Below are 27,864 nucleotides of genomic sequence, written 5' to 3'. Positions count from 1 at the left end.
GTAGTTCCAGGGTTTATCGGAGGGTGGGGGAAGGGAGGCCTTTACGCATGCGTTTGTGGCGGCTTTCTGCACGTGTTTCTCAGCCCAGGTTTCAGTCCAGCGCAACTGGCTACCTCGGAATCCCAACTGCTCCTTTAGGGTGTCTTCCTCGATTCTTCGAGTGGAGTTAGGCGCCTGCCGACACTTCCCTAACCTTGGAGGCCCAGTACTTGCTTCTCATGAATGAACGGAGCCGGGACTGACTTTGCCTACGGCGAGTGGGTTGAGATAGCGGTTCCCCTCCTTTAGGCAGGGGCAGAAATTGACCTGTGCCTCTCGAGGGTCAAAAAGTTCCTCAGATCAGGGCTGGGTTGTTCTTTGGGATTAGCGCCGGTGAATTCATTAAATATCGGCTTAGGGAGGGGCTGAATACAGTAAAAGAACAGCCTTGAACCTTGGAGGGTAAAGCTACGTTTTTAAGGAACAAGTTAGAGCTGGCCAGGTCATGCTTAACTTGGATGATCTCTAATCGCGCGAACTGCTCTTTAACCCATTTGACAAGTGGGGAAACTGAGGCTTCAAGTGGCAGGAGGTCTCCCACTTTGTTATCGGCAGGGCAGGGAGGGGAAACCAGGACGTTCCAGGGTCTCCAGCTCTTTACCATCTGCTCCTCTCTCGAGAAGGAAAAACGGTGTCCTACTGTCTTCAGACGTCGCAAGGATCGCGAAGATTTCTTTCTTCATGACCCTGCTCTTGCCAGAATTTCCTGCGCTGTTCCACCTCATTCAGCTTCAGGTAGGGAAAGGGATGAGGCCTGGTTCAAAGTTTATTAGTTCATTTCGTTTTATTCAAAAATGTATATCCTTGTGGCTTTTTTATCTCCTTGTAAAAACTGCCCAACAGTACGGGAAAATAATGCAAAAATTGGTGGAGGCTTCTGTAGGAACCCGGCTTGTCTCAGGCACTTACTTTGTCCTGCTTTCTTTCCTTTGTCTCTGGGCTGTAAAGACCATGCTCAACTCTTTTACGCGCACACAGCGTACTCCTCCCAAGTACCTCTGGATGGGGGAAGGGAGGCATATTTCAATTTTTAGTGGAGGAAGGTGACAAGGAGGTCGCTGGCTCTGGCCGAGGGGTTCCTGGATCCCTCACACACAGAAAGTCCCCACGCGCTACCAAACTCCTGGTTGCAACTAAAGAGCTTGCGGTCAGGTCAGTGTAAAATGCTGGGAAAACGAGACACTGGGAGGACCGGCCGGCTAGAGAGGCCAAAGAAACGGCAACTCTTTCGTCACGTGACCGGGCCTCGTCTCAGCCCGGGTTTCCCAAGTGCCAGGGCACGTGTGAAGGTTGAACCTTCCGATTGGCTCGGCGGGACCAGTTTGAACAGAGTACGGGAGCCGCGGCGGCTCACCTACGGCCGCGTTTTTCTTTTTTTTCTTTCTTTTTTTTTTTTTTTTTTTTTTTAATTCTCTCTCTTTGGCTCCCTCCTTCCGCGCGAGTCTCTGGAGAAGCCGCAGCGCGAGTTGCCGCCGCTGCTGCCCGGGGCCGGGTAAGTGGGCCTCACTCAGCCCGACCCTCTTGGCCCCGGCTTGCGTCGACCCCCGCCGGGCACCGGGCCTGCGCCGCGCGCGGCCCGGGCGTCGGGGCCGCGCCCGACCGGGAAAGGCCGGGAACCCGGTTGGGCCAGATCCTCCTGGCTGCTAGAACGGGTCGGGCGGGGGAGGGGGGGAAACTGAGCAGAGCTTAGGGGGTGGGGCCTCGAAGCCAGGCCATGTCGGGGCTCAGCAAGAAGAGGGCCAGTGGGACTGCTGGGGTCGGGCTGGAGGGGATCTGATTGGGGGAAGCGTCTGGGGACTGCTTGGGGCCTGATTGGGGGACGTCGCGAGGATCGGGTGTGTGTAGGGGCCTGTTTCGGTGGGGCTTGGTTGGGTCTGATTGGGGGAGGCCGCACTGAAAAGTTGAGCGGGGAGGGGGGAGGGGAGCTTGTTGGGCCCTGACAGGGAGGGGCGTCAGACTTCGGCCTAGAGGGTTTTCCTGGATCTGACTTCGAGGCGTCGCTGGGATCCGTTGAGGGGAATGCCCCGGGGGGTGTTCACCCAGGCCGACCTGGGGGAGGCTGCAAGGATCGGGCCAGGGGGTTACCGACACGAGGTGGTGGGGGACTCGGCCGAACTTGACTGGGAGAGGCAACAGAGATCCGTCAGCAGGGGTTACTGCTGACTGGGTTGGAGGGGATTTCAGGGAGAGCCTTGGCCAGACCTGATTGGGAAAGGCGACTGGGATCTGTTCAGGGGGCTCCTATAGTGGGTTGGTCGGGCTTGGCTGGCTCTCATTCGAAGAGGCAACAGAGACCTATCTGGGGACTGCTTTGGGCCTGATTAAGGGGAATTCTTAGAATTTGGCTAGGCCACAGAGAGGGATATCTGGCATCTGCTGAGCTTGAAGGGCAGGAACAGGGGACAGGAGAGATCAGGACGATCGTCTTGGGACGGTGCATCTGGGGAAGCTCAGAAATTGGACTAGGGCAGGAGGCCTCTGGGATTTGGCAGAGGTTAAGGGCCGAGTGTCGGGGGAAGGGGACTCTCCAGGGACTGTGCCTGCACGGAAGAGACCACGGGGGCCGGGGCGCTATCACGGTCTGGGGCGGGGCCCCTGGATGTGGAGGCGGCTGGGCCCTCGCCCAGCCGCTGCGAGGGAGGTAGAAGCCTTCGGGCTCGGAGCCGGGGTCGGCGGCATGGGCCACCCTGGGACGAGGGCTCTTCGCTGGGTCCCGTGAAGATCCGCCGGGCCCCGCCGCCGCCGCCTGTGGCCCGCTTCCACATCCCCCCTCCCGCGCTCCCGAGCCCGCGACTGCGCGGCCGAGGATGGCGCAGCTGGCGGGGACCCCGCACTTGGGCGGGCGTGGATCGGAGGCCTCCGCCTGTCCGCCGAGGGCGTTCCCGTCGTCATGCGGCCACCGCGGCCTCAGGGGCTCCACCTGGGTCTCACACGGAGCCCCAGAGACCCAGCGCTGACCCCGGCCCCTACCCCCGCAGCTTGCCTTGCGCCATGGACTGGCAGCCAGACGAGCAGGGCCTGCAGCAGGTCCTGCAGCTGCTCAAAGACTCACAGTCGCCCAACACAGCCACTCAGCGCATCGTGCAGGATGTATCCTTCCTTCCTTCTGGGGCTGGGGGAACCGGGTAGATGTATGCAGTTTCCAAAGGCCAGGGAGAGAAAGAAAGGGACTGACTCCCCCAGTCCCCAGATTTTTTCTGCTGTGAGGAGGATCTGCCCTGGACAGAGAAGGATTAGAAATCCTGGGTCCCATTTTCAGAGCTGTGGGGATTGTTATGGAAAATGATGAAAATTCCTAATGTTCATTGAACGCCAGCATCTACTCCATTAGCTGTTAAAGTAGGCCCTGGCCCTCACAGGGTGGCTCATGCCTGTAATCAGAGCACTTTGGTAGGCCGAGGCAGGTAGATTGCTTGAGCCCAGGAGTTTGAGACCAGCCTGGGCAATATAGGGAGACTCCCCCATCTCTACAAAAAATAGAAAAAATAGCTGGGTGTGGTGGCATGCACATGTAGTCCCAGCTACTTGGGAGGATGAAGTGAGAGGATGGCTAGAGCCCAGGAGGTAGAGGTTGAGGTGAGTTGAAATTGTGCTACTGTACTCCAGCCATCCTGGGCGACAGAGCCAGACCACGTCTCAAAAAAAAGATATAGGCCAGGCGCGGTGGCTCATGCCTGTAATCCCAGCACTTTGGGAGGCCGAGGTGGATGGATCGCCTGAGGTCAGGAGTTTTGAGACCAGCCTGGCCAACATGGAGAAACCCTGTCTCTACTAAAAATACAAAAATCAAGCCAGATGTGGTGGCAGAAGCCTGTAATCTCAGCTAGTCAGGAGGCTGAGGCAGGAGAATCACTTGAACCTGGGAGGTGGAGGTTATAGTGAGCCAAGATCGCGCCACTGCACTCCAGCCTAAGTGACAAGAGTGAGAGTCTGTCTCAAAATAAATAAGTACATAAATGTTTAAACCATGAGCATGACTCATTCCAAAATCTGGATTCCCTCTTTTTTTTTTTTTTTTTTTTAAAAAAAAAGGTACCATGGCCTATTACTGGGGAGAGCTGACTGGTAGCTGCCACTTTTTTTTTTTTTTTTTTTTTTGAGACGGAGTCTTGCTCTGTCGCCCAGGCTGGAGTGCAGTGGCCGGATCTCAGCTCACTTCAAGCTCCGCCTCCCGGGTTCACGCCATCCTCCTGCCTCAGCCTCCCGAGTAGCTGGGACTACAGGCGTACGCCACCTCGCCCGGCTAGTTTTTTGTATTTTTTAGTAGAGACGGGGTTTCACCGGGTTAGCCAGGATGGTCTCGATCTCCTGACCTTGTGATCCGCCCATCTCAGCTTCCCAAAGTGCTGGGATTACAGGCTTGAGCCACCGCGCCCGGCGTAGCTGCCACTTTAAGGGGAGTGGGATTCTCCTTCCCTCTTCTGCTCTGGCTGGGTCTTCAGGAGTAGATGGGAAACTCAGACATTTCCACCCAACTCCTTGTATGATTTTTTTTTTTTTGAGATGGAGTCTTGTTCTGTCGCCCAGACTGGATTGCAGTGGCGTGATCTTGGCTCACTGCAACCTTCACCTGCTGGGTTCAAGCAATTCTTCTGCCTCAGCCTCCCAAGTAGCTGGGAATAGAGGCACGCACACATCATGCCCGGCTAATTTTTTTGTATGTTTAGTAGAGATGCGTTTCACCATGCTGGCCAGGCTAGTCTTGACCTTGTGATCCGCCCGCCTCAGCCTCCCAAAAAGTGCTGGGATTACAGATGTGAGCCACCGCGCCCAGCCCCTTGTATGAATTTGACGTGTCTGAGGTGCTCTGTGTCATTGTGGGCTTATTACGGAGTGGTGTCATTGTGGGCTTATTAGGGAGTGGGATCCCCCAGGAGCTAGCAGCCGGGTCCCAGTGGTCAGAGATAGTGTCAGGTACATAGTGAGGGGGCCTGGCCGGGGGAAGGCCTCTGTCTTCCAAGTCCCTTAACAGCCTGGCAGAAACTCAAACAACTCAATCAGTTTCCTGACTTCAACAACTACCTGATTTTCGTCCTGACCAGACTCAAGTCAGAAGGTACGCCCTCTGCTCCCTTCCATGCGATCGGGACCCTGCTTTCTCCCCCGTGGGCCCCTGAACCTCAGCCTTCCTCCTCCCAGATGAGCCAACGCGCTCTCTTAGCGGCCTCATCCTCAAGAACAACGTGAAGGCGCACTATCAGAGCTTCCCACCCCCTGTGGCAGACTTCATCAAACAGGAGTGTCTCAACAACATTGGCGACGCCTCCTCGCTCATCCGAGCCACGATTGGTGAGAGGGGCAGCGGGGGTTGGCCTCTGAGAACACACTGAACTCTCACTCTCAGACAAGAGGCTTCTCAGCATGTTAAGTGTAGTGCTTCATGGAATGCTCCAGCACCTTCTGTGGTAGTACTATTACTATTGCCATTTGATAGATGAGGAAGCTGAGGCACTGAGCTATTAAGAGACCCGTCTGAGTAAGCAGCAGAAGTCAGAAACAGCTGAGGCAGCACAGGGCCACGCTCTGGAACCACTCCCTCCTGAAACAGTCCTTCTTGCCTCTGAGACAGTCATGCAACATCTAGAACTTTGTATTAGGCCTTGGGCTGAGTGCTAAGGGTATAGCAGTTAAAATATGCAGGTATTCATGTTTCAGGTGCAACGTGAATTAGGTTTTCAGCAGACCCTTTTCTGACTCTTGGAAGGTGGCCTGAGGAAGTTACAGAAAGATGACTAAGAATTGGCCGGGCGCGGTGGCTCACACCTGTAATCCCAGCACCTTTGGGAGGCTGGGGTAGGCAAATCACCTGAGGTTGAGTTCAAGACCAGCCTAGCCAACATGGTGAAACCCTGTCTCTACTTAAAAACACAAAAAACTGGCCGGGCGCGGTGGCTCAAGCTTGTAATCCCAGCACTTTGGGAGGCCGAGACGGGCGGATCACGAGGTCAGGAGCTCGAGACCATCCTGGCTAACACGGTGAAACCCCGTCTCTACTAAAAAAATACAAAAAACTAGCCGGGCACGGTGGCGGGCGCCTGTAGTCCCAACTACTTGGGAGGCTGAGGCAGCAGAATGGCGTGAACCCGGGAGGTGGAGCTTGCAGTGAGCTGAGATCCGGCCACTGCACTCCAGCCTGGGCGGCAGAGTGAGACTCCATCTCAAAACGAAAAAAACAAAAACAAAAACAAACAAACAAAAAAAACTTAGCTGGCCAGGAACAGTGGCTCACGCCTGTAATTCCAGCACTTTGGGAGGCCGAGGTGGGCAGATCATGAGGTCAGGAAATCGAGACCATCCTGGCCAAGATGGTGAAACCCTGTCTCTACTAAAAATACAAAAAATTAGCTGGGCATGGTGGTGGGCGCCTGTAGTCCCAGCTACTTGGGAGGCTGAGGCAGGAGAATTGCTTGAACCCAGGAGTTGGAGGTTACAGTGAGACGAGATGGTGCCACCGCACTCCTGCCTGGCAATAGAGCAAGACTCCATCTCAAAAAAAAAAAACAACAAATTAGCTGGGCATGGTGGTGAACATCTATAATCCCAGCTACTCAGGAGGCTGAGGCAGAAGAATCGCTTGAACCCAGGAGGCAGAGGTTGCAGTGAGCCGAGGTTGCGGCACTACACTCCAGCCTGGGCGACGGAGCAAGACTCCGTCTCAAAAAAAAAAAAAAAAAAAGACTTTTGGCTGGGCGTGGTAATTCACGCCTATAGTCCTAGCACTTTGGGAGGCCGAGGCAGGTGGATCACTTGAGGTCAGGAGTTGGAGACCAGCCTGGCCTACATGGTGAAACTCCATTTCTACTAAAAATACAAAAAATTAGCTGGGAATTGTAGCTTGGTGGGGTACCTGTAATCCCAGCTACTTGGGGGGCTGAGGCAGGAGAATGGCGTGAGCCCGGGAGGCGGAGGTTGCAGTGAGCCTAGATCACACCACTGTACTCTATCCTGGGCAATGGAGTGAGATTCCATCTGAAAAATAAAAAATGACTTTTAGTCCCGCAAAAACCCCCAGACCAGTAGTATAGGATCTGGACTTCCTGAGCTCATTCTATGTGCCAGGCTCTTCGCTAAGTCATTGAAACTTACTGATAACCAGGCTGAGCGCGGTGGCTCACGCCTCTAATCCCAGCACTTCAGGTGGATCACCTGAGGTCAGGAGTTTGAGACCAGTCTGGCCAACATGGCGAAACTCTATCTCTACTAAAAATATGAAAATTTGCTGGGTGTGGCAACGGGCACCTGTAATCCCAACTGCTTCAGAGGCTGAGGCAGGAGAATTACATGAACCTGGGAGGTGGAGGCTGCAGTGAGCTAAGATTGCGCCACTGCACTCCAGCCTGGACTACAGAGTGAGACTCCATCTCAAAAAAAAAAAAGAGAAAAATAAACCTACTGATAACCTTAGTTAGGAGGCTGGTTTTCTTTTTTTTTTTTTTGAGATGGAGTCTCGCTCTGTTGCCCAGGCTGGAGTGCAGTGGCGCGATCTCGGCTCACTGCAAGCTCCGCCTCTGCGGTTCATGCCATTCTCCTGCCTCGACCTCCCGAGTAGCTGGGACTATAGGCGCCCGCCACCGCATCCGGCTAGTTTTTTGTATTTTTAGTAGAGACAGGGTTTCACCGTGTTAGCCAGGATGGTCTCGATCTCCTGACCTTGTGATCCGCCCGTCTCGGCCTCCCAAAGTGCTGGGATTACAGGCGTGAGCCACCGCACGTGTCCGAGGCTGGTTTTCTTTATCTCTTCTGAGGGCTGGAAGCGCTGAGGCGCAGAGAGTGAGGAGATGTGGCTAAGGTTCCACAGTCCTCACTATACCTACCCACTGCAGGGAGCACCTTTCTCTCATGGACAGTTTCCACCCTTGGGAAACAGTGCCATCTTGTGGCAGTAAATAACCATCTCTGCACTTAACAGAACCCATATCCAGCTCTGTCACCAGATACGTGCACTGTCCTGGCACCTCAGATGCCTGCTGTATGTGACTCCTGGATGTCTAATAGGCAGTACAAGCATCCCTGCCACCTTCCTGACTTACCTCCTTTCCCTCTCTCCCCTCCCACTCTCTGCCCAGCCCCAGTGGCTCCTTACCTATCTGTTAGCACATCATGCCTGTCCTTACGCCAGGCCTTCGCACCATAGAGTCCTCTGCCTGAGATGCCCTTTTCCCAGAGACCTGGATGATTCCTCCCTTGCCTGCTTCACCTCCTTCAGGTCTTGCCTCGATATCAAGATGTCACCTCAATGAGGCCTGCTCTGGCCACCCAATTTAAAGTTGCTAGCTTCACCTACAGCCCTTTCTCACCATCTTTTCTGCTATATTTCTCCCTTTAGTCCTTGGCATGTGGCCCCTCCCAGTTGTTTGTTTTTGTTTTGGTTTTTTGAAATGGAGTCTTGCTCCGTCCCGGGCTGGAGTGCCGTGGCGCGATCTCCGCTCACTGCAACCTCCGCCTCCCAAGTTCAAGCAGTTCTCCTGCCTCAGCCTCCCGAGTAGCTGGGATTACTGGTGCCCCCCACCACAGCCAGCTGATTTTTGTATTTTTAGTAGAGACGGGGTTTTGCCATGTTGGCCAGGCTGGTGTCGAACTCCTGACCTCAAGTGATCCACCCACCTAGGTCCCCTAAAATGCTGGGATTACAGGCATGAGCCAGCTATGCACGGCCCCTCCCAGTTTTTTTGCTAATTTATCTTTACTTCGTAGCTTACTTCCAGCTCCCAAGGGTGAGGATTTTGTGTTTTGCTCTGTGCTGTGCTTTAGGGCCTGGAACAGAGTTGACTCACAGTAAGGTTCAGGGTGCTTACTGAGTCAAGGAGTACCCTTCTACCTATGTCAAGGCCAGGAGCGGTGGCTCACGCCTGTAATCTCAGTGCTTTTGGAGGCCGAGGCAGGAGGATTGCTTGAGGCCACGAGTTTCAGGCCAGCCTGGGCAACATAGTGAGATCCCATCTCTACAAAAAATGTTAAAAATTAGTTGGGCATGGTGGCATGTGCCTGCAGTCCCAGCGACTCAGGAGGCTGAGGCGGGAAGATGGCTTGAGGCCAGGAGTTCGAGGCTGCTGGGAACTATGATTGTGCCACAGCAGTCCAGCCTGGGCAGCAGAGCAAACTCTATCTCTTAAAAAAAAAAAAAGCCGGGCGCGGTGGCTCAAGCCTGTAATCCCAGCACTTTGGGAGGCCGAGACGGGCGGATCACGAGGTCAGGAGATCGAGACCATCCTGGCTAACATGGTGAAACCCCGTCTCTACTAAAAAATACAAAAAAAAAACTAGCCGGGCGAGGTGGCGGGCGCCTGTAGTCCCGGCTACTCGGGAGGCTGAGGCAGGAGAATGGCGGGAACCCGGGAGGCGGAGCTTGCAGTGAGCTGAGATCCGGCCACAGCACTCCAGCCTGGGTGACAGAGCGAGACTCCGTCTCAAAAAAAAAAAAAAAAAAGCCGGGCTTGGTGGCTCACGCCTGTAATCCCAGCACTTTGGGAGGCTGAGGCGGGCGGATCACAAGGTCAGGAGATCGAGACCACGGTGAAACCCCGTTTCTACTAAAAATACAAAAAATTAGCCGGGCGCGGTGGCGGGCGCCTGTAGTCCCAGCTACTCGGGAGGCTGAGGCAGGAGAATGGCGTGAACCCGGGAGGCGGAGCTTGCAGTGAGCCGAGATTGCGCCACTGCACTCCAGCCTGGGCAACAGAGTGAGACTCTGTCTCAAAAAAAAAAAAAAAAAAAAAAAAAACAAACAGGCCGGGCGCGGTGGCTCAAGCCTGTAATTCCAGCACTTTGGGAGGCCGAGACAGGCGGATCACGAGGTCAGGAGATCGAGACCATCCTGGCTAACATGGTGAAACCCCGTCTCTACTAAAAAATACAAAAAACTAGCTGGGCGAGGTGGCGGGCGCCTGTAGTCCCAGCTACTCGGGAGGCTGAGGCAGGAGAATGGAATGAACCCGGGAGGCGGAGCTTGCAGTGAGCTGAGATCCGGCCGCTGCACTCCAGCCTGGGCGACAGAGTGAGACTCCGTCTCAAAAAAAAAAAAAAAAGGGGGGGGATTTGGAGGGCATACATGGGCTAGGGGACAGAAAGGCAGCACTGGGGGTGCCCAGTGGGAGGGGAGGTGCTGGGCAGCCCCCGCCCGGCCTCAGGCAGCGTCCTTTCCTGGCCGCCCCAGGCATTCTCATCACCACCATCGCTTCCAAGGGTGAGCTGCAGATGTGGCCCGAGCTGCTGCCCCAGCTCTGCAACCTGCTCAACTCGGAGGATTACAACACTTGTGAGGTAGGCGAGAAGCCATAGATGGCCGGAGCGGGTATGGGGGGCTGGGACCACCACCCACCACCCACCTTTGTCTCTCTGCCCCTCTGCACTCAGGGAGCCTTTGGAGCCCTGCAGAAGATCTGCGAAGACTCATCAGAGCTTCTGGACAGTGACGCGCTCAACAGGCCCCTCAACATCATGATCCCCAAGTTCCTGCAGTTCTTCAAGCACTGCAGTCCCAAGATCCGGTGGGTGCAGCTCTCTGGGGGCTTCAGGGAGCCCGGAGTGGGCAGGTTCAGGGTGACCCGTGTGTCTGCTCCCCGCCAGGTCCCACGCCATCGCCTGCGTGAACCAGTTCATCATGGACCGGGCTCAGGCGCTGATGGACAATATTGACACCTTCATTGAGGTGGGACGCTGGGCTGGGGGTGGACAGGGTGAGGACCAAGGGCCCCTACAGCTGACCCTTTTCCTCCCTGCAGCACCTATTTGCCCTGGCCGTGGATGATGACCCCGAGGTGCGGAAGAATGTGTGCCGCGCCCTGGTGATGCTTCTGGAAGTGCGGATCGACAGGCTCATCCCCCACATGCACAGCATCATCCAGGTGTGCATGGTCGAGGCCAGCCCAGGAAGGCAGGCAAGGGGCCGGTGGCAAGGGTCAGGGAGCCACCCCTACCCAGGCCAGGCCTCAGCTTCTCCCCGCTATCACAGTACATGCTGCAGAGGACCCAGGACCATGACGAGAATGTTGCCCTTGAGGCCTGTGAGTTCTGGCTGACGCTGGCCGAGCAGCCCATCTGCAAGGAAGTCCTGGCCTCCCATCTGGTCCAGTGAGTACTGCTGCTGTCTACTGTCCCACCCCAGCTTCGACCCCTTTCTATGCCTCTGCCTTCCCTTCTGGTCACCTGCTATGCTTCTCTCAGTCCACATCCTTGTCAGTTTATATTCAGTGTATATTTATGTGGAAGTGGCAAGAATGCCACTTTTTAAAGACTTCAAAATTAGGTAACTGTTAGGTGGAAAGAAACGAAAAATCAATGGCCGTGCACGGTGGCCGACGCATGTAATCCCAGCATTTTGGGAGGCTGAGGCATGGCGGTCACGAGGTCGGGAGATCGAGACCAGCCTGGCTAACATGGTGAAACCCCATTTCTACTAAAAATACGAAAAATTAGCTGGGTGTGGTGGCCCACGCCTGTAGTCCCAGCCACTCAGGAGGGTGAGGCAGGAGAATCGCTTGAACCCGGGAGGCTGAGGTTGCAGTGAGCCAAGGTCACACCACTGCACTCCAGCCTGGGCGATAGAGCAAGACTCCGTCTCAAAAAAAAAAAAAAAAAAATCAACAAAGGCTTCAGGTGTGGCTGTATCCAGGAGCTCAAAGGATATGAAAGGCATCTATGTGGTCTCAGATCTGCTTCCCTTGTGTTGTCTTCATTCTTAGGCACATAGGTACAACCTTCCCTCTGGGTAGTGCTGTAGCCTTCTGTGCCCTTGCAGCTTAGGAACTTCCGAGTAAAGCAATTTTTGACCAGTGCTTCCAACAAAAGTCCTAAAACTAACCCTCCTTGACAAACTTGGATTGCTTGCCTCTCTCCAAATAATTTTTTTTCCTTTTTATTTCGAGACAAAGTTTTGCTCTGTCATCCAGGCTGGAGTGGAGTGGCATACTTATGGCTCACTGCAGCCTTGACCTCCCAGCTGAAGCAATCCTCCTACCTCAGCCTCCCAAGTAGCTGGGATTACAGGCACATCCCACCACACCCAGCTAATCTTTTCTAAGTTTTAGTAGAGATGAGGTCTTGCTAAGTTGCCCAGGCTGGTCTCGAACCCCTGGCCTCAAGCAATCCTGTCTTGGTCTCCTAAAGTGTTGAGATTACAGGCGCGAGTCACTGCACCCAGCCCCCAAGTCATTGTTATTACTATTTTTTAATTTTTGTTTTTGAGGTGAAGTCTCGCTCTGCTGCCCAGGCTGGAGTGCAGTGGCACGATCTCGGCTCACTGCAACCTCTGCCTCCCAGTTTCAAGAGATTCTTCTGCCTCAGCCTCCTGAGTAGCTGGGATTACAGGTGCCTGCTACCATGGTCAGCTAATTTTTGTATTTTTAGTAGAGATGGGGTTTCACCATATTGGTCAGGCTGGTCTCGAACTCCTGAGCTCGTGATCCGCCCCCCTCGGCCTCCCAAAGTGCTGGGATTACAGTCGTGAACCACTGCGCCTGGCCTTATTTATTTATTTATTTATTTATTTGTTTGTTTGTTTAAAACACAGAGTCTCACTCTGTCTCCCAGGCTGGGGTGTAGTGGCATGATCTTGGCTCACTGTGACCTTCATCTCCCCGGATTCTCCTGCCTCCTGAGTAGCTGAGACTACAGGCGTGTGCCACCAAGCCCGGCTGATTTTATGTATTTTTAGTAGAGACAGGGTTTCACCGTGTTAGCCAGGATGGTTCAAGCGATTCTCTTGCCTCAGCCTCCTTAGTAGCTTGGATTACAGGTGCTTGCCACCATGCTCAGATAATTTTTGTATTTTTAGTAGAGACGGGGTTTCACCATGTTGTTCAGGCTGGTTTCAAACTCCTGAGCTCGTGATCTGCCTGCCTTAGCCTCCCAAAGTGCTGGGATTACAGGCGTGAGCCACCGTGCCAGGCCAATTTTTTATTTTTAGTAAAGACTGGTTTTCACCATGTTGGCCAGGCTAGTCTCGAACTCCTGACCTTGCGTTCTGCCCACTTCGGCCTCCCAAAGTGCTAGGATTACAGGCGTGAGTCACTGCTCCCAGCATATTTTTGTATTTTTATTTATTTATTTATTTATCATTCATTAAAGGTGAGGTCTCACTATATTGCCCAGACTGGTCTCAAACTTATGGTCTCAGGCAATCCTCCTGCATTGGTCTCACAAAGTGCTAAAATGACAGGTGTGAGCTCCCATGCCCGGCCCCAAATTATTACTGATAACACTCTAGGGCTGGGTGGACGGCTCCTGGGGAGTGATGAGACCTAGATCAGCAGGTGATGAAGGCTCTGTCACTTCCAACTCTGGGCTGCAACTGAGGGGCTGGCTGCCTAGTCTGTTTGCTCCCCTACCCTGGCTCGTCTCTGCCCTGTCTCAGGAAAGTGGCCAGGAATAGGAGTGCACGTCCCTGCCTTAATGTTGTGCTAGGGACTGGGCACCACACCAAGATTTTCAGTGTATTCAGGGGTCTGTAATTCACTGAGTGGCCAGGCCTGGGTCAAGAGCTTTCCTGCAGGCTGAGTGCCATGGCTCACGCTCTAATCCTAGCACTTTAGGAGGCTGAGGCAGGAGGATTGCATGAACCCAGGAGTGTGAGGCTGTGGTGAGCTGTGATTGCACCAGTGTACTCCAGCCTGGGTGATACGATTAGACCCTGCTTCTTAAAAAAAAAAAAAAAAGCCTTTCTTTGGAGGCAGGAGCGGCATCATTTATATCTTTTTTTTTTTTTTTTTTTTTTTTTTGAGACGGAGTCTTGCTCTGTAACCCGGGCTGGAGTGCAGTGGCCGGATCTCAGCTCACTGCAAGCTCCGCCTCCCGGGTTTACGCCATTCTCCTGCCTCAGCCTCCGGAGTAGCTGGGACTACAGGCGCCCGCCACCTCGCCTGGCTAGTTTTTTGTATTTTTAGTAGAGACGGGATTTCACGGTGTTAGCCAGGATGGTCTCGATCTCCTGACCTCGTGATCCGCCCGTCTCGGCCTCCCAAAGTGCTGGGATTACAGGCTTGAGCCACCGCGCCCGGCCCTATATCTTAATCATAGAGACAGAGACCAGGTTCTGATAATTCCCCAGAGGGAAATGGATCGATGTGCACCTAGCAGTATCATCATGCTCTGCAGGGTCTGCTCTGTGGCTGATTGGTGGGCTGGTCACCCTGTTGGCACCTGTTTGCCTCCCCCCAACTTTTGCCATGGCCCCTGCATCCCCATAAACAGCCCCTCTCTGTGCAGGTTGATCCCCATCTTGGTGAATGGGATGAAGTACTCGGAAATTGACATCATCCTGCTCAAGGTCAGGCAGGGCCCACCCAGCAAGGGTGGGCGTGGTCATGGGTGTCATGGCTGTGGTCCCCAAAGTACTTAACAGTCTGCCTGTCCCCCAGGGGGATGTGGAGGAGGATGAGGCTGTCCCTGACAGTGAGCAGGACATCAAGCCACGCTTCCACAAATCACGCACGGTGACACTGCCCCACGAGGCTGAGCGGCCTGATGGCTCCGAGGATGCGGAGGATGACGACGATGATGATGCTCTCTCCGACTGGAATTTGAGTGTGTGCCCCTACCTGGGGGTGGGGGTGGGGTGGCAAGCCCAGGACTCCCTCTTGGGAGGTGACTGGAAGCTGAGGCAGAAGCTGATTAGAAGCTGATCGTGAAGATTCTGATCATGATCTCTGATCCTGGGAGTACAGTCAAGGAGGTCGACCACCTGCCTGAGGGGCCGCCCTGAGCCTTCCCGTTGTCTGCCCTTCCCCAGGGAAGTGCTCAGCGGCCGCACTGGACGTCCTCGCCAATGTCTTTCGGGAGGAACTGCTGCCCCACCTACTCCCGCTACTCAAAGGCCTCCTCTTCCACCCCGAGTGGGTGGTCAAGGAATCGGGCATCCTGGTGCTGGGAGCCATTGCCGAGGGTGAGTGCACCTAATCTCTGAGCCCCATGCTGGCATGAGACTGTAGGGCTGGCCCACATTACTAGCCACACCAAAGGCTCAGTTCTTTCTGGAGGCCTACTCACCCCACTCCAGACAGCTCTGAGATCTCTATTCTCCCCTTGGTTTTGGGCCTGAAAGGATCCCCTGGAATCCCACAATGCAAGGCCTCTTGTTCATTCTCAGAGGCAGGCAGTTCTTTCATGTTGTAAGCATAATTACAGCAACAACGATAATAACAGCAGGCACAGCTGCATGCTTGCCCCGTGCACTTATATAGACAAACATCCTTGGCCCTCACCAGCACCTGATGAGGTGGTTGCCGGATCCCAGTTTCAAAGATGGGGAAACTGAGGTACAGAAAGATTGATGCCAGTTCCTTACAGTCACCCAGGGTGCATCTGGGCCTTAAACCTGTTCCTGGCTGCCAGGCTGGCCTGCCAGAATCAGTAGTAAACCGTGGTAGGTGGTGTTTCATCAAATTCAACCCGGTGTCCTGTAATCGGTGGGGTTTTCAGGCTCCCATGGTCCCGATGGGACATAAAACTTGTTACAGGAGGGCTTTGTGAGTCCGTTGGAGGCATGATATGCCATTGCCTTAGCATCCAAACCTGTGCCAAAAATTTCAGGCATGGCAGCAAAAACCCTCAACCTTGTAAGCTTTCAACATTTGTTTAAAATTTGTCTAGTTACTGTGGTGCACGCCTGTAATCCCAGCTACTCAGGAGGCTGAAGCAGGCTAATTGCTTTAGCCCAGGAGTCTGAGACCAGCCTGGGCAACGTAGGGAGACCCTCTTTCTACAAAAATTGTTTTAAAAAGGCCAGGTGTGGTGGCTCATGTCTGTAATCCTTGAACTTTGGAAGGCTGAGGCAGGCAGATCGTTTGAGCCCAGGTGTTCAAGACCAGCCTAGGCAATATAGTGAGACCTCATATCTACCAAAAAAACCCCTTAAAAACCTGATAAAATTAGCCAGCATGGTGGTAAGTTCCTGTAGTCGCAACTAATTGGGAGGCTGAGGTGAGAGGTCAAGGCTGCAGTAAGCCATGATTGCGCCACTGTATTCCAGCATGGGGAACAGAGTGAGACCCTGTCTCCAAAAAAAATTTGTCTAAGGAAATGTTTCGACATGTATTATGTGTTTAATGTATCTGATATCTCATGTTAATAGGGTATATATCACGCAATACGCTTGTATATGTTAATAGATTACATAAGCTGTGTTATCTATTTTTTTGAGACCGAGTCTTGCTCTCTCGCCAGGCTGGAGTTCAGTGGCATGATCTCAGCTTACTGCAACCTCTGCCTCCCAGGTTCAAGTGATTCTCCTGCCTCAGCTTCCCCAGTAGCTGAGACTACAGGTGCATGCCACCATGCCCAGCTAATTTTTTCGTATTTTTAGTAGAGACAGGGTTTCACCACCTTGGCCAGGATGGTCTCGATCTCCTGACCTCATGTTCTACCTGCCTTGGCCTCCCAAAGTGCTGGGATTACAGGTGTGAACCACGTTGCCCAGCCAGCCACTGCGCCTGGCCTCTTTTTTTTCTTTTTTTGAGACAGTGTCTCACTCTTGATCGCCCAGGCTGGAGTGCAATGGCATGATCTCGGCTCACTGCAACAATACTCCTGACCTTGTGTTGCATGAGCTCCTGGGTTTAAGCAGTTCTCCTGCCACAGCCTCCAGAGTAGCTTGGGATTACAGGAATCCTCTACCAAGCCTGGCTAATTTCTTTTTTTTTTTTTTTTTTTTGAGACAGAGTTTCACTCTTACTGTCCAGGCTGGAGTGCAATGGCGCAGTCTTGGCTCACTGCAGCCTCCACCTCCCGGGTTCAAGAGTTTCTCCTGCCTCAGCCTCCCGAGTAGTTGGAATTATAGGCGTCCACCACCATGCCTGGCTGATTTTTTTGTAGTTTTAGCAGAGACGGGGTTTCTTTCACCATGTTGACCAAGCTGGTTTCGAACTCCTGATCTCAGGTGATCCATCCACCTCAGCTTCCCAGAGTGCTGGGATTACAGGTGTGAGCCACCGCACCCAGCCTGTATTACATGTTTATGGTAAAAATATCTATAGGAGTTGAGCTCAAACTGGTAAACATAGATCCTGTGTCTTGGATTGTTGGGGGATGTGCTATTATCTTCATTCTCTTTACATAAAAGAGCAGTGTTCGTGATCTTTTAAAAAAAAAAAAAAAGGCTGGGTGTGGTGGCTCAAGCCTGTAATCTCAGCACTCTGGGAGGCCAAGGTGGGTGGATCACCTGATGTCAGGGTTTCAAGACCAGCATGGCCAACATGGTAACACCCCACCTCTACTAAAAATACAAAAATTAGCCAGGCGTGGTGGCACATACCTGTAGTCCTAGCTATTGGGAGGCTGAGGCACGAGAATCACTTGAACCTGGGAGGCAGAGGTTGCAGTGAGCGGAGATCACACCACTGCACTCCTCCTTGGGGGACACAGCGAGACTCTGTGTCAAATAAAACATTAAAACATTTTTTTTTTTTTTTTGAGACGGAGTCTCGCTCTGTCGCCCGGGCTGGAGTGCAGTGGCCAGATCTCAGCGCACTGCAAGCTCCGCCTCCCGGGTTTATGCCATTCTCCTGCCTCAGCCTCCCGAGTAGCTGGGACTACAGGCGCCGCCACCTCGCCCGGCTAGTTTTTTGTATTTTTAGTAGAGACGGGGTTTCACCGTGTTAGCCAGGATGGTCTCGATCTCCTGACCTCGTGATCCGCCCGCCTCGGCCTCCCAAAGTGCTGGGATTACAGGCTTGAGCCACCGCGCCCGGCCAAAACATTTTTTAAAAGGGCTGGGCAGTGGCTCATGCTTGTAATCTCAGCACTTTGGGAGGCCAAGGTGGGTGAATCAACTAAGGTCAGGAGTTCGAGACCAGCCTGGCTAACACGGTGAAACCCTGTCTATACTAAAAATAGGAAAAATTAGCTACGAGTGGTGGCAGGCGCCTGTGGTCCCAGCTACTCGGGAGGTTGAGGCAGGAGAATTGCTTGAACGAGGGAGGTGGAGGTTGCAGTGAGCTGAGATTATGCAACTACACTTCAGCTTGGGCAACAGAGCAAGACTCTGTCTCAAAAAAAAAAAAAAATTAAAAAGTTAAACAAAAATAACATGAAATAGAAAAATCACAAACGGGCCGGGCGCGGTGGCTCAAGCCTGTAATCCCAGCACTTTGGGAGGCCGAGACGGGCGGATCACGAGGTCAGGAGATCGAGACCATCCTGGCTAACACGGTGAAACCCCGTCTCTACTAAAAAATACAAAAAACTAGCCGGGCGTGGTGGCGGGCGCCTGTAGTCCCAGCTACTCGGGAGGCTGAGGCAGGAGAATGGCGGGAACCCGGGAGGCGGAGCTTGCAGTGAGCTGAGATCCGGCCACTGCACTCCAGCCTGGGCGACAGAGCGAGACTCCGTCTCAAAAAAAAAAAAAAAAGAAAAATCACAAACGACCAGGCGCACCTATAATCACAGCACTCTGGGAGGCTGAGGCTGGGGGATCATGTGAGGTCAGGATTTTGAGACCAGTCTGGCCAACATGGTGAAACCCCTCTACTAAACCATCTCTACTAAAAATATAAAAATTGGTTGGGTATGGTGGCAGGTGCCTGTAATCCCAGCTACTTGGGAGGCTGAGGCAGGAAAATCACTTGGGAGGCAGAGACTGCAGTGAGCCGAGATCACGCCGTTGCACTCTAGCCTGGGCAACGGAGCAAGACTCCGTCTCAAAAAAAAAGAAAATCACAAACATCTTAAGAACTATTTCAAATGCAAAGTACCTTTATTCCATTTGGGTCACTGCTGCCCCATAAAACCCCACTCACTATGTAAGGGAGCCAATTTTGAATTAATGCATGACCAGATAAACTAACATGGGGCTCTTTGGCTGGGCGCGGTGGCTCACGCCTGTAATCCTAACACTTTGGAAGGCCAAGGCGGGTGGATCACGAGGTCAGGAGACCGAGAGCATCCCAGTCAACATGGTAAAACCCCGTCTCTACTAAAAATACAAAAAATTCCCTGGGCATGGTGTCAGGGGACTGTAATCCCAGCTACTCGGGAGGCTGAGGCAGGAGAATTGTTTGAACCATGAGGTGAAGGTTGTGGTGAGTCAAGATCGCACCACTGCACTCCAGCCTGGGCGACAGAGTGAGACTCTGCCTCAAAAAAAAAATAAAGATAACCTGGGGCTTTGGGATGAGAGGCTTCTGCTGTTTCCCCTCCTGCGCCTGCCTTTCCCTGGCTTTGTGAAATGAGTCTGGGTCAGTGATTTAACCTCTAAGCCTCAGTTTCCCTATATGTTGTATGCGGCTGACTCTCTCTCCATAGGGTGGGTGTAGCTGGGCCTAGCTTGCTCCTGGGGCCCAGTCAAACTGCCCCCTCCTGGTTCCCTTTCCTTGTAGGCTGCATGCAGGGCATGGTGCCCTACCTGCCCGAGCTGATCCCGCACCTGATCCAGTGCCTGTCGGATAAGAAGGCCTTGGTCCGCTCCATCGCCTGCTGGACGCTGAGCCGCTATGCCCACTGGGTGGTCAGCCAGCCGCCCGACATGCACCTCAAGCCCCTGATGACAGAGCTGCTCAAACGCATCCTGGATGGCAACAAGAGGGTGCAGGAGGCGGCCTGCAGGTGACCCTGGACCCCTGATCCCACAGCCCCCACTCTCCCCCAGCCACCCCCTGGGAAGTGATGACACCTGTGACTGTTGATGTGTCACTGATTTCTCTCGTATTCGTACTGGCTGATCCTGAGTTGCCCTTCCCCACTGCCCATGGCCCAGCGCCACCTGCCATGGTCCACTGAGCCCCCCGCCTCATCCTCCCTCCTGCCAGTGCTTTCGCCACCCTGGAGGAAGAGGCCTGCACGGAGCTGGTGCCCTACCTCAGCTACATCCTGGACACACTCGTCTTTGCCTTTGGGAAATACCAGCACAAGAACCTGCTCATCCTCTACGACGCCATTGGCACCCTGGCCGACTCTGTAGGCCACCACCTCAACCAGCCGGTGAGACCCCAGAGCGGCTCCTGCCTCCTGATCCCTGTGCCCCTGGGCATCCAGTGACCTGGTGGCAACCCCGTGTTGCATGCCAGGGACGTGGCCATGACCTCGGCAGGCAGACAGACAGACCCGGCCCCGCCCTCGCCCTGCTCCCAGTCTAGTGGGGGAGAAAGACAGTTATGAGACAGCGTGGTAAGTGCTGTGCTTTGGGAACCAGGAGGCGGTGACCCAGGCTCCCAGGGGGGTGGGGTGGGGAGGACAGTGCTTGGACAGGTGAGAAGAATGAAGGCCTCCAGGTCTGGCCAGATGACAGGCCTTTCAGGATTCCATGAGCAAGGCGCTCAGGCCTCATCACTCGGGCAACAGGTGCCTGAGTCACAGTCTGCCACCCCGACCCAGGGAGCGCCAATTTCATGCTCCCTCTCCAGGAATACATCCAGAAGTTGATGCCCCCACTGATCCAGAAGTGGAATGAGCTCAAGGACGAAGACAAGGACCTCTTCCCCCTGCTGGAGGTAAGTGGGCTCCTGCCCCTCTCCCGAAGCCCATCCTGCCCACCCCGCCTGAGTTCTCCCCATCTGCCTTCCTCCCTGCCAGTGTCTGTCATCAGTGGCCACCGCCCTGCAGAGTGGCTTCCTGCCTTACTGTGAGCCCGTTTACCAGCGCTGCGTCACCCTGGTGCAGAAGACGCTGGCTCAGGCCATGGTGAGCACCCCCACGCCCATCACCTATGCTTCTGCATTGGCCTGCCTCGGGCCTGCTCTCCACTCACCCTTGCCCCGTCCCCATCTGTGTCTAGATGTACACCCAGCACCCCGAGCAGTATGAGGCTCCCGACAAGGACTTCATGATCGTAGCGCTGGATCTGCTCAGCGGCCTGGCTGAGGGCCTGGGTGGTCACGTGGAGCAGCTGGTGGCCCGCAGCAACATCATGACACTGCTGTTCCAGTGCATGCAGGTGGGTGGGGACCTGGACAGTGATGACACCCAGCAGCCTGCGTGGGCTGCCCCTGGCGGGGACTCAGGGCCTGGTTGTGCGCAAAGAAAATCAGGGAAAAGGGGCTGTTCTAATTATTTTAAACAGTGATCCGGGAGGCTGAAGCAGGAGGATGGCTTGAGCCCAGGTGTTTGAGACCAGCCTGGGCAACATAATGAGACCCCAGTTCTAAAATTTAAAATTTTTTTTTTTTTTTTTTGAGACGGAGTCTTGCTCTGTTGCCCAGGCTGGAGTGCAGTGGCCGGATCTCAGCTCACTGCAAGCTCCGCCTCCCAGGTTCACGCCATTCTCCTGCCTCAGCCTCCCGAGTTGCTGGGACTACAGGCGCCCGCCACCTCGCCCAGCTAGTTTTTTGTATTTTTTAGTAGAGACGGGGTTTCATTGTGTTAGCCAGGATGGTCTCGATCTCCTGACCTCGTGATCCGCCCGCCTCGGCCTCACAAAGTGCTGGGATTATAGGCTTGAGCCACCGCGCCCAGCCCAAAAAACTTTTTTTAAAAAAGCAAACGGTATTGAAAATAGAAAATATGAGGCCAAGCGCTCATGCCTGTAATCCAGCACTTTGGGAGACCGTGGCAGGTGAATCACTTGAGGTCAGGATTTTGAGACTAGCCTGGCCAACATGGTGAAATCCTGTCTCTACTAAACATATAAAAATTAGCCAGGCATAGTGGCAGGTGCCTCTAATCCCAGCTACTTGGGAGGCTGAGGCAGGAGAATTGCTTGAACCCAGGAAGCAGAGGTTGCAGTGAGCTGAGATCATGCCACTGTATTCAAGACTGGACAATAGAGTGAGCCTCCGTCTCTTTCAAAAAAAAAAAAAAAAGAAAACATGAAAGCCCAAGTCCCTGCCCCAGCACAGTTGGCTCTCCATATCTGTGGGTTCTACATCCCAAGATTCAAGCAACCTCAGACTGAAAATACTCAGAGGGGGCCGGGCGCGGTGGCTCACGCCTGTAATCCCAGCACTTCGGGAGGCCAAGGTGGGCGGATCACAAGGTCAGGAGATCGAGACCATGGTGAAACCCCGTCTCTACTAAAAATAGAAAAAATTAGCCGGGCGCAGTGGCGGGCGCCTGTAGTCCCAGCTACTCGGGAGGCTGAGGCAGGAGAATGGTGTGAACCCGGGAGGCGGAGCTTGCAGTGAGCCGAGATTGTGCCACTGCACTCCAGCCTGGGCGACAGAGCGAGACTCCGTCTCAAAAAAAAAATAAAAATAAAAAAGAAAATACTCAGAGGGGCCGGGCGCGGTTGCTCAAGCCTGTAATCCCAGCACTTTGGGAGGCCGAGACGGGTGGATCACGAGGTCAGGAGATCGAGGCCATCCTAGTGAACATGGTGAAACCCCGTCTCTACTAAAAAAAATACAAAAAACTAGCCAGGCGAGGTGGTGGGCGCCTGTAGTCCCAGCTGCTCAGGAGGCTGAGGCAGGAGAATGGCGTAAACCCGGGAGGCAGAGCTTGCAGTGAGCTGAGATCGGGCCACTGCACTCCAGCCTGGGCGACAGAGCGAGACTCCGTCTCAAAAAAAAAAAAAAAAAAAAAGAAAATATTCAGAGGAAAAATTACATCTGTACTGAACACATACAGACGTTTGTTCTTGTTATTATTCCCTAAACAATACAGTATAACAACTATTCCCATACTGTTGACATTGTATTAGATATAAGTGACTTAGAGATGATACTAAGTGTACAGGAGAATGTGCATAGGTGCATATGCAAACAGTATGCCCCCCGCCCGTCCCCCACCTTTTTTTTGAGACAGAGTTTCACTCTGTCACCCAGGCCCGGGTTCAAGCAGTTCTCCTGCCTCAGCCTCTCAAGAAACTGGGACTACAGGCATGTCCCACCATGCCTGGCTAACTTTCTTGTATTTTTAGTAAAGACAGGGTTTTGCCATGTTGGCCAGGCTGGTCTCAAACTCCTGACCTCAAGTGATCTGCCTTCCTTGGCCTCCCAAAGCGCTGGAGATTATAGGCATGAGCCACTGCGCCCGGCCCTAACACTATGCCACTTTATATCAAGGACTTGCACATTCGTGGATTTTGATAGCTGCAGGGACCTGGGAAAGAATCCCCCATGGACACTGAGGGATGACCGTTGGGGCACTGCCATCTCCCATTTGCAGATGTGGACTGGAGGCTAGGGAGGTTAAGGAAAACCTAGGAGCCCTAGAACTGGAAAATGGCAGAGGCTGGACATGCACCAGGGACTGTGCCCCCTCAGCTGTCGTGGTTAGGAGGAGGGGAGCCCAACCACACTGATATTTCTTGAATCCCCAGGATTCGATGCCTGAGGTCCGGCAGAGCTCCTTTGCCCTCCTGGGAGACCTCACCAAAGCCTGCTTCATCCATGTCAAGCCTTGTATTGGTACGACACTCACCTTGTCCCTAACCCATGACCCCAGCCCCGGCCTCAAGTGATGGAGAGCAATACCCAGGGATGACTGTGACATTGGGATGTATTCGTACTGTCTGATGGGGCCTGCTGGGCTAGGTCTGCAGCTTACCCCAGCTGGCCCTCCTGCTCAGCACTCCTGTTTCTCCCCACCAGCCGAGTTCATGCCCATTCTGGGCACCAACCTGAACCCAGAGTTCATCTCGGTCTGCAACAACGCCACCTGGGCCATTGGTGAAATCTGCATGCAGATGGGTGAGTGCCCTGCAAGTGGCAACAGGCCCCTCCCCATTAGCCTGTTCTCAACCTGGGGGCGGGAGCCTAGCTCTGACTGACACGGGAAGTCTCTGGGGGCTCGTCATGGGTGGAGCCAAGCAGAAAGGTCATTTGTGATTGGCTTCACCAAAGAGAAGGGATAGGAGGGCTGTTCTGATTGGACCGTTTTGTGTAGTTGGCTAAAAGACTCACTCGGATTAATTGGGTGACTTTGGCCCTCACTCGAATTGATTGGGTGACTTTGGCTTCTTTTCCTTTGACTTGGGCAGCGTATTCTCACCTTAGCGACTCCAGAGAAGTCTCTGATGTTTGAAGGGTGTGGATCTGTTCCTGGTTGACCAGGGATTCTGGGTGGGGATTAGCCGGAGAAGGTCTTTTGTTCCCTCACTGGTAGTGGTTGGCCAGTCTCTGGTTAGAACTGGGGTCAGTGAGTGACGGGGGCAGCCCCGAGCCCCCCCTGTGGGTGAAGGGGGCTGTGCAGGGCTCTGATTGGGTGCTCCCCCAGGGGCAGAGATGCAGCCTTATGTGCAGATGGTCCTCAACAACCTGGTGGAGATCATTAACCGACCCAACACACCCAAGACACTGCTGGAAAACACAGGTGGGCACCCGGCCCCGCTGCTGCCTGCACCCCTGCCCGTCTTCTGGAGGTGGGGTTCTGGGCTTGGAGGGGCATCAGAAAGGGCCTTGTCAAGGAACCAAGGAGGGTGTCTGGAAGTAACTGGAAGGAGGCACTGGGAGAAGCCCCAAGAAAGATGCAGCCTCAGGCTGGGTGCAGTGGCTCACACCTGTAATCTCAGCACTTTGGGAGGCAGATCACCTGAGGTCAGGAGTTCAAGACCAGCCTGGCCAACATGGTGAAACCCCATCTCTATTAAAAAATACAAAAATTAACCGGGGGTGGTGGTGCGTGCCTGCAATTCCAGCTACTCAGGAGGCTGAGGCAGGTGAATCGCTTGAACCTGGGAGATGGAGGTTGTAGTAAGCCAAGATCATGCCACTGCACTCCAGCCTGGGCAATAGAGCAAGACTGTGTCTCAAAAACAAAACAAAACAACAACCAAAAAAACCAAAAAGGAAAGAAAAGGAAAGGGAAAGGAAAGAAAGATATATGCAGAGAGACCTGGGAAGAGACTCAGGTGTGATGGGGAGGACCCCTGGCTGGGCCAAGCTTGGGGGACCAGGGTGGCTGCAATAACCATTCCCTTGGGGCTCATGGGGCGGGGCTTGGTGCCTCGTGCCAGAGGCCCCGCCACGTACCGTCCCGGGGCCGCTCGGGGTTGCAGGTCGTCTGACGAGTCCCTCTGCCATTCCAGCCATCACCATCGGCCGCTTGGGCTATGTGTGCCCCCAGGAGGTGGCACCCATGCTGCAGCAGTTCATCCGGCCTTGGTGTGTGTCCACGTGTCAAGCCTGCTGTGTGGTGGGCGGGACGGGCCCAACTCCCTCCCTCACCTGTGCACTTCCAGCCCCATCTGCCTACTGACTCCCTGCCCTGCCCCACCCCCACAGATGCATGTCCCAGGCCCACTCACTGATCCCCAGTGACCCAGCCCTCCACAGATGCATGCCCTGCCTGCCCTCTGACTTCCAGCTGCTCACCTTCCCACAGGTGCACGTCCCTCAGGAACATCAGGGACAACGAGGAGAAGGACTCAGCCTTCCGCGGCATCTGCATGATGATCGGTGTCAACCCAGGGGGCGTTGTGCAGGTTGGGGCAGCTGGGCTCTGAGGGCAGGCGCGGGCGCTGGGCTCGGGCGGCCCCTCACCTGGGATCCGTCACATTTCAGGACTTTATTTTCTTCTGCGACGCTGTAGCCTCCTGGGTGAGCCCGAAGGATGACCTTCGGGACATGTTTTATAAGGTGAGGCTCTGGGCCCTGATCTAGTTCTGGGAGCAGGCAGGGGTGAGACCATCTGGTAACAACGGGGCCTCGGGTTGGGGGAAGAGGCGCACTCCCCTTGTTCTCCTCCTGCCTACCCCTCACCACCACCCTCCCCACAGATTCTCCACGGCTTCAAAGACCAAGTTGGGGAAGATAACTGGCAGCAGTTCTCTGAGCAATTCCCGCCGCTGCTCAAGGAGAGGCTGGCGGCTTTCTACGGGGTCTAGGTGATCATGGAGACTGCCAGGTGAGGAGGCCGCAGCTGGCGAGCCAGCACTGTCTTGGGGGCCAAAGGATCCCAGACCATGACCTTCCTCCTCCCCCTGCAGGTTTCTGTCTGCGTTGTCGTTGGAGGGATTACTGGGGAGTGCGCTGCATCCAGAAGTCGCTGTGCCCTGGTTGAGGGGGGTTAGGGAGGAGTGAGTGGGACTCAAATCCAGATGCCTTCCCCGTCCGTCCGTCCGTCCGTCCACTTGCCCTCCTGGCAGGTGGGTGGGGCCACCATGCTCATCCTACAAATGGGGAGGTGGGGGGGACTTCTGGTGGGCAAGGGCCCCTGGGCTCTAATAGGGTCATCTCTGGCAGCCCACTTGGGCCAGCTACATGGGAGGGAGGAATCTACACAGCTGACCGAATCCAGCTTCGGATGAGGTGAGGGAGGAGCAGGTCAGGAAGGGGACCCTTGTAGGGACGCGTACACTCACACGGACACACGTGGCCACACGCATGTGCGAGTGCCATAACCGGCGAGGCTGGGCCAGCCGCTCCACCATTTCCCCGACTGCATGGAGACAGTAGAATTAGTGAACCCCTGAGTTAACCCGTAAGGCCTTCCGTGTAACCTGCATCTAGAGTTTAAGAAGCTTCTGCTGTTTTGCCGGAATTGGCGGTGACTGGGGAGGGCTGGGTGGGTGGGGGGCCTCAGGCGGGATCTCGGGGCGGGGGGAGGAGGATGGTGACCTTGGGGGTTGCCCTGTCAGCACGCACATGCTTGGGACCTGCTCCACACACTCCCTGCCAGCTTTGTTGCAGCCTCAGCTGGTGTGTCTCCGTCCTTGTCCTAGCCTAACTCGCAGGGTGAGAACCACTGGAGTGGCTGGGGCTGGCCAGAGGTCACCCTTTCTGCTTCCTGTGTGCTCCAGTGGCTTTTGAAGACACTGGGCTGGGACCTTTTTCCTGAAGAGAGCTGGGTGTAGCCAGAGCTTCTGGCACCTACCCCTAGCATCTCCCTCTGTAAGCAGCTTCAGGGGCAGTCCGTTTCTCTGTGCTTCTGAAAGCCCCCTTCTTACGTTTCAGGCCCGAGTTTTAACTCAAGGGCCAGGGCAGGGGCATTTGATTGATGATGACAGAGGACACAGGTTTATGCTTTGCCAGCAAGAAGGAAAACCGAGGCTTGGCGGAAGGGAAAGGTGGTGTGTCCCCTGTTCCCTACTCCATCTCCCTGGGACTTCCTGCTCATCATAGTACCCAGTGAGCCCAGAGATCCTACTAGACTGGGTCAGCAATTCTAGAGAACCTTCCGGAATAGTCTGGGGACACGGTCAAGGTGGCAGGGGCTCCCCTAGAGAGGGTGGGGGTGTAGTTATTTCCCAGTTGGTCAGAAAACTGGGCCCTTAGCATTTTTTCCCTTTTTTTTCCTTCCTTGCTTTTTACTTCTTTGGGGAGCCCCTTGTGTTTTGGAGTTTGACTGGAGTCTCGCATCCTGGGGCCTGCTCCATCCATTCCTCCTGGGCCCCAGACCCTCCATCCTAGCCCTGTGTCTTTCCAGAGGCAGGGTCAGGCCCCGCCTCTATTCCAAGGGGCACTCAGTACACATTCCATAAATTAGCTGGGTGTCCCTGCCCGCCCACCCCAGGAAACTTGAGCAGGTCTCTGGAAGCCATTTGTTTAAAAAAAAAAAAAAAAAAAGTTTTAAAAATACCTTTAATTTTCTGGTAATTCCAGTTCTTTGGAGCATCCTCTGCTGGGTCTTGGGGTGTGTGGATGGATTGGCTGTCTGATGGGATTGGTAACCCCTCACTACTCAAGATGCGGGGATACAAACACCTTCAGGGAAGGGGAGCCTGGTTCTTCTCATTTTCCTTTTTTTTTTTTTTTTTTTTTTTTTTTAAAAAAACTATTTAATTTTTTAATTTATTTTTGGTTATTTTTTGCACAATGAAGTTTCAGCTTCTCAACCTTCTCCCCTAACCAGGGCTGTGGACCCAGACTGGCCTTGAGCCACAGTCCCTCTTTCCCTCTTCACCCTCTTCCCCCTGCGGGCTCCCGGGTCTGTCCATTTGTTACTGTGCTGTGCTGGAGATTGGCGCCGAGGTGGCGTGATATTCCACTTGTGTAGAACTTTGTTGAGTAAAGATCAGTTTCT

General features: G+C 54.2%; 1 protein-coding gene and 2 non-coding genes across 52 annotated transcripts; all 3 read left to right on the top strand.

Annotated features, from left to right (window-relative positions):
* Positions 1-57: 57 nt before the first annotated feature.
* TNPO2 (transportin 2) lies at positions 58-27,604 on the top strand. 50 transcript variants are annotated; one of them, XR_013408711.1, is made up of 27 exons: positions 71-257; positions 663-774; positions 3,018-3,129; positions 5,020-5,095; positions 5,179-5,328; positions 10,193-10,299; positions 10,393-10,526; positions 10,606-10,687; positions 10,761-10,883; positions 10,991-11,109; positions 14,242-14,302; positions 14,394-14,559; positions 14,765-14,917; positions 19,347-19,572; positions 19,776-19,947; positions 20,034-20,133; positions 20,370-20,456; positions 20,539-20,646; positions 20,741-20,899; positions 23,222-23,309; positions 23,493-23,591; positions 24,118-24,213; positions 24,929-25,004; positions 25,225-25,324; positions 25,432-25,478; positions 25,619-25,746; positions 25,829-26,382. XR_013408711.1 is itself a non-coding variant. In NM_001261575.1 (26 exon segments), coding segments are annotated over 23 exon segments (2,694 nt in total). In that variant the 5' UTR covers positions 58-257; positions 663-774; positions 3,018-3,030; the 3' UTR covers positions 25,727-25,746; positions 25,829-26,417.
* LOC114674254 (small nucleolar RNA SNORD41) lies at positions 19,624-19,693 on the top strand. Its single transcript, XR_003725269.1, has one exon. It is a non-coding gene; the product is annotated as a small nucleolar RNA SNORD41 (small nucleolar RNA).
* LOC144337591 (small nucleolar RNA ZL2) lies at positions 23,351-23,424 on the top strand. The gene has a single exon (XR_013410805.1). It is a non-coding gene; the product is annotated as a small nucleolar RNA ZL2 (small nucleolar RNA).
* Positions 27,605-27,864: the final 260 nt, after the last annotated feature.

The sequence above is a fragment of the Macaca mulatta genome, chromosome 19 (genome assembly GCF_049350105.2).
Source record: "Macaca mulatta isolate MMU2019108-1 chromosome 19, T2T-MMU8v2.0, whole genome shotgun sequence".
NCBI classification, from domain to species: domain Eukaryota; kingdom Metazoa; phylum Chordata; class Mammalia; order Primates; family Cercopithecidae; genus Macaca; species Macaca mulatta.
Note: the sequence above shows the minus strand (reverse complement) of the source record. Positions and strands in the feature narration are given on the sequence as shown.

What these genes read in the sequence shown, in the direction of transcription:
- TNPO2 (XM_028838485.2), top strand. Translation starts at nt 3,031, where the DNA reads ATGGACTGGCAGCCAGACGAGCAGGGCCTGCAGCAGGTCCTGCAGCTG. An exon ending in ATATTGACACCTTCATTGAG is followed by an intron (nt 10,688 to 10,760) that starts GTGGGACGCTGG and finishes TCCTCCCTGCAG; the next exon opens with CACCTATTTGCCCTGGCCGT. An exon ending in TTGACATCATCCTGCTCAAG is followed by an intron (nt 14,303 to 14,393) that starts GTCAGGCAGGGC and finishes CCTGTCCCCCAG; the next exon opens with GGGGATGTGGAGGAGGATGA.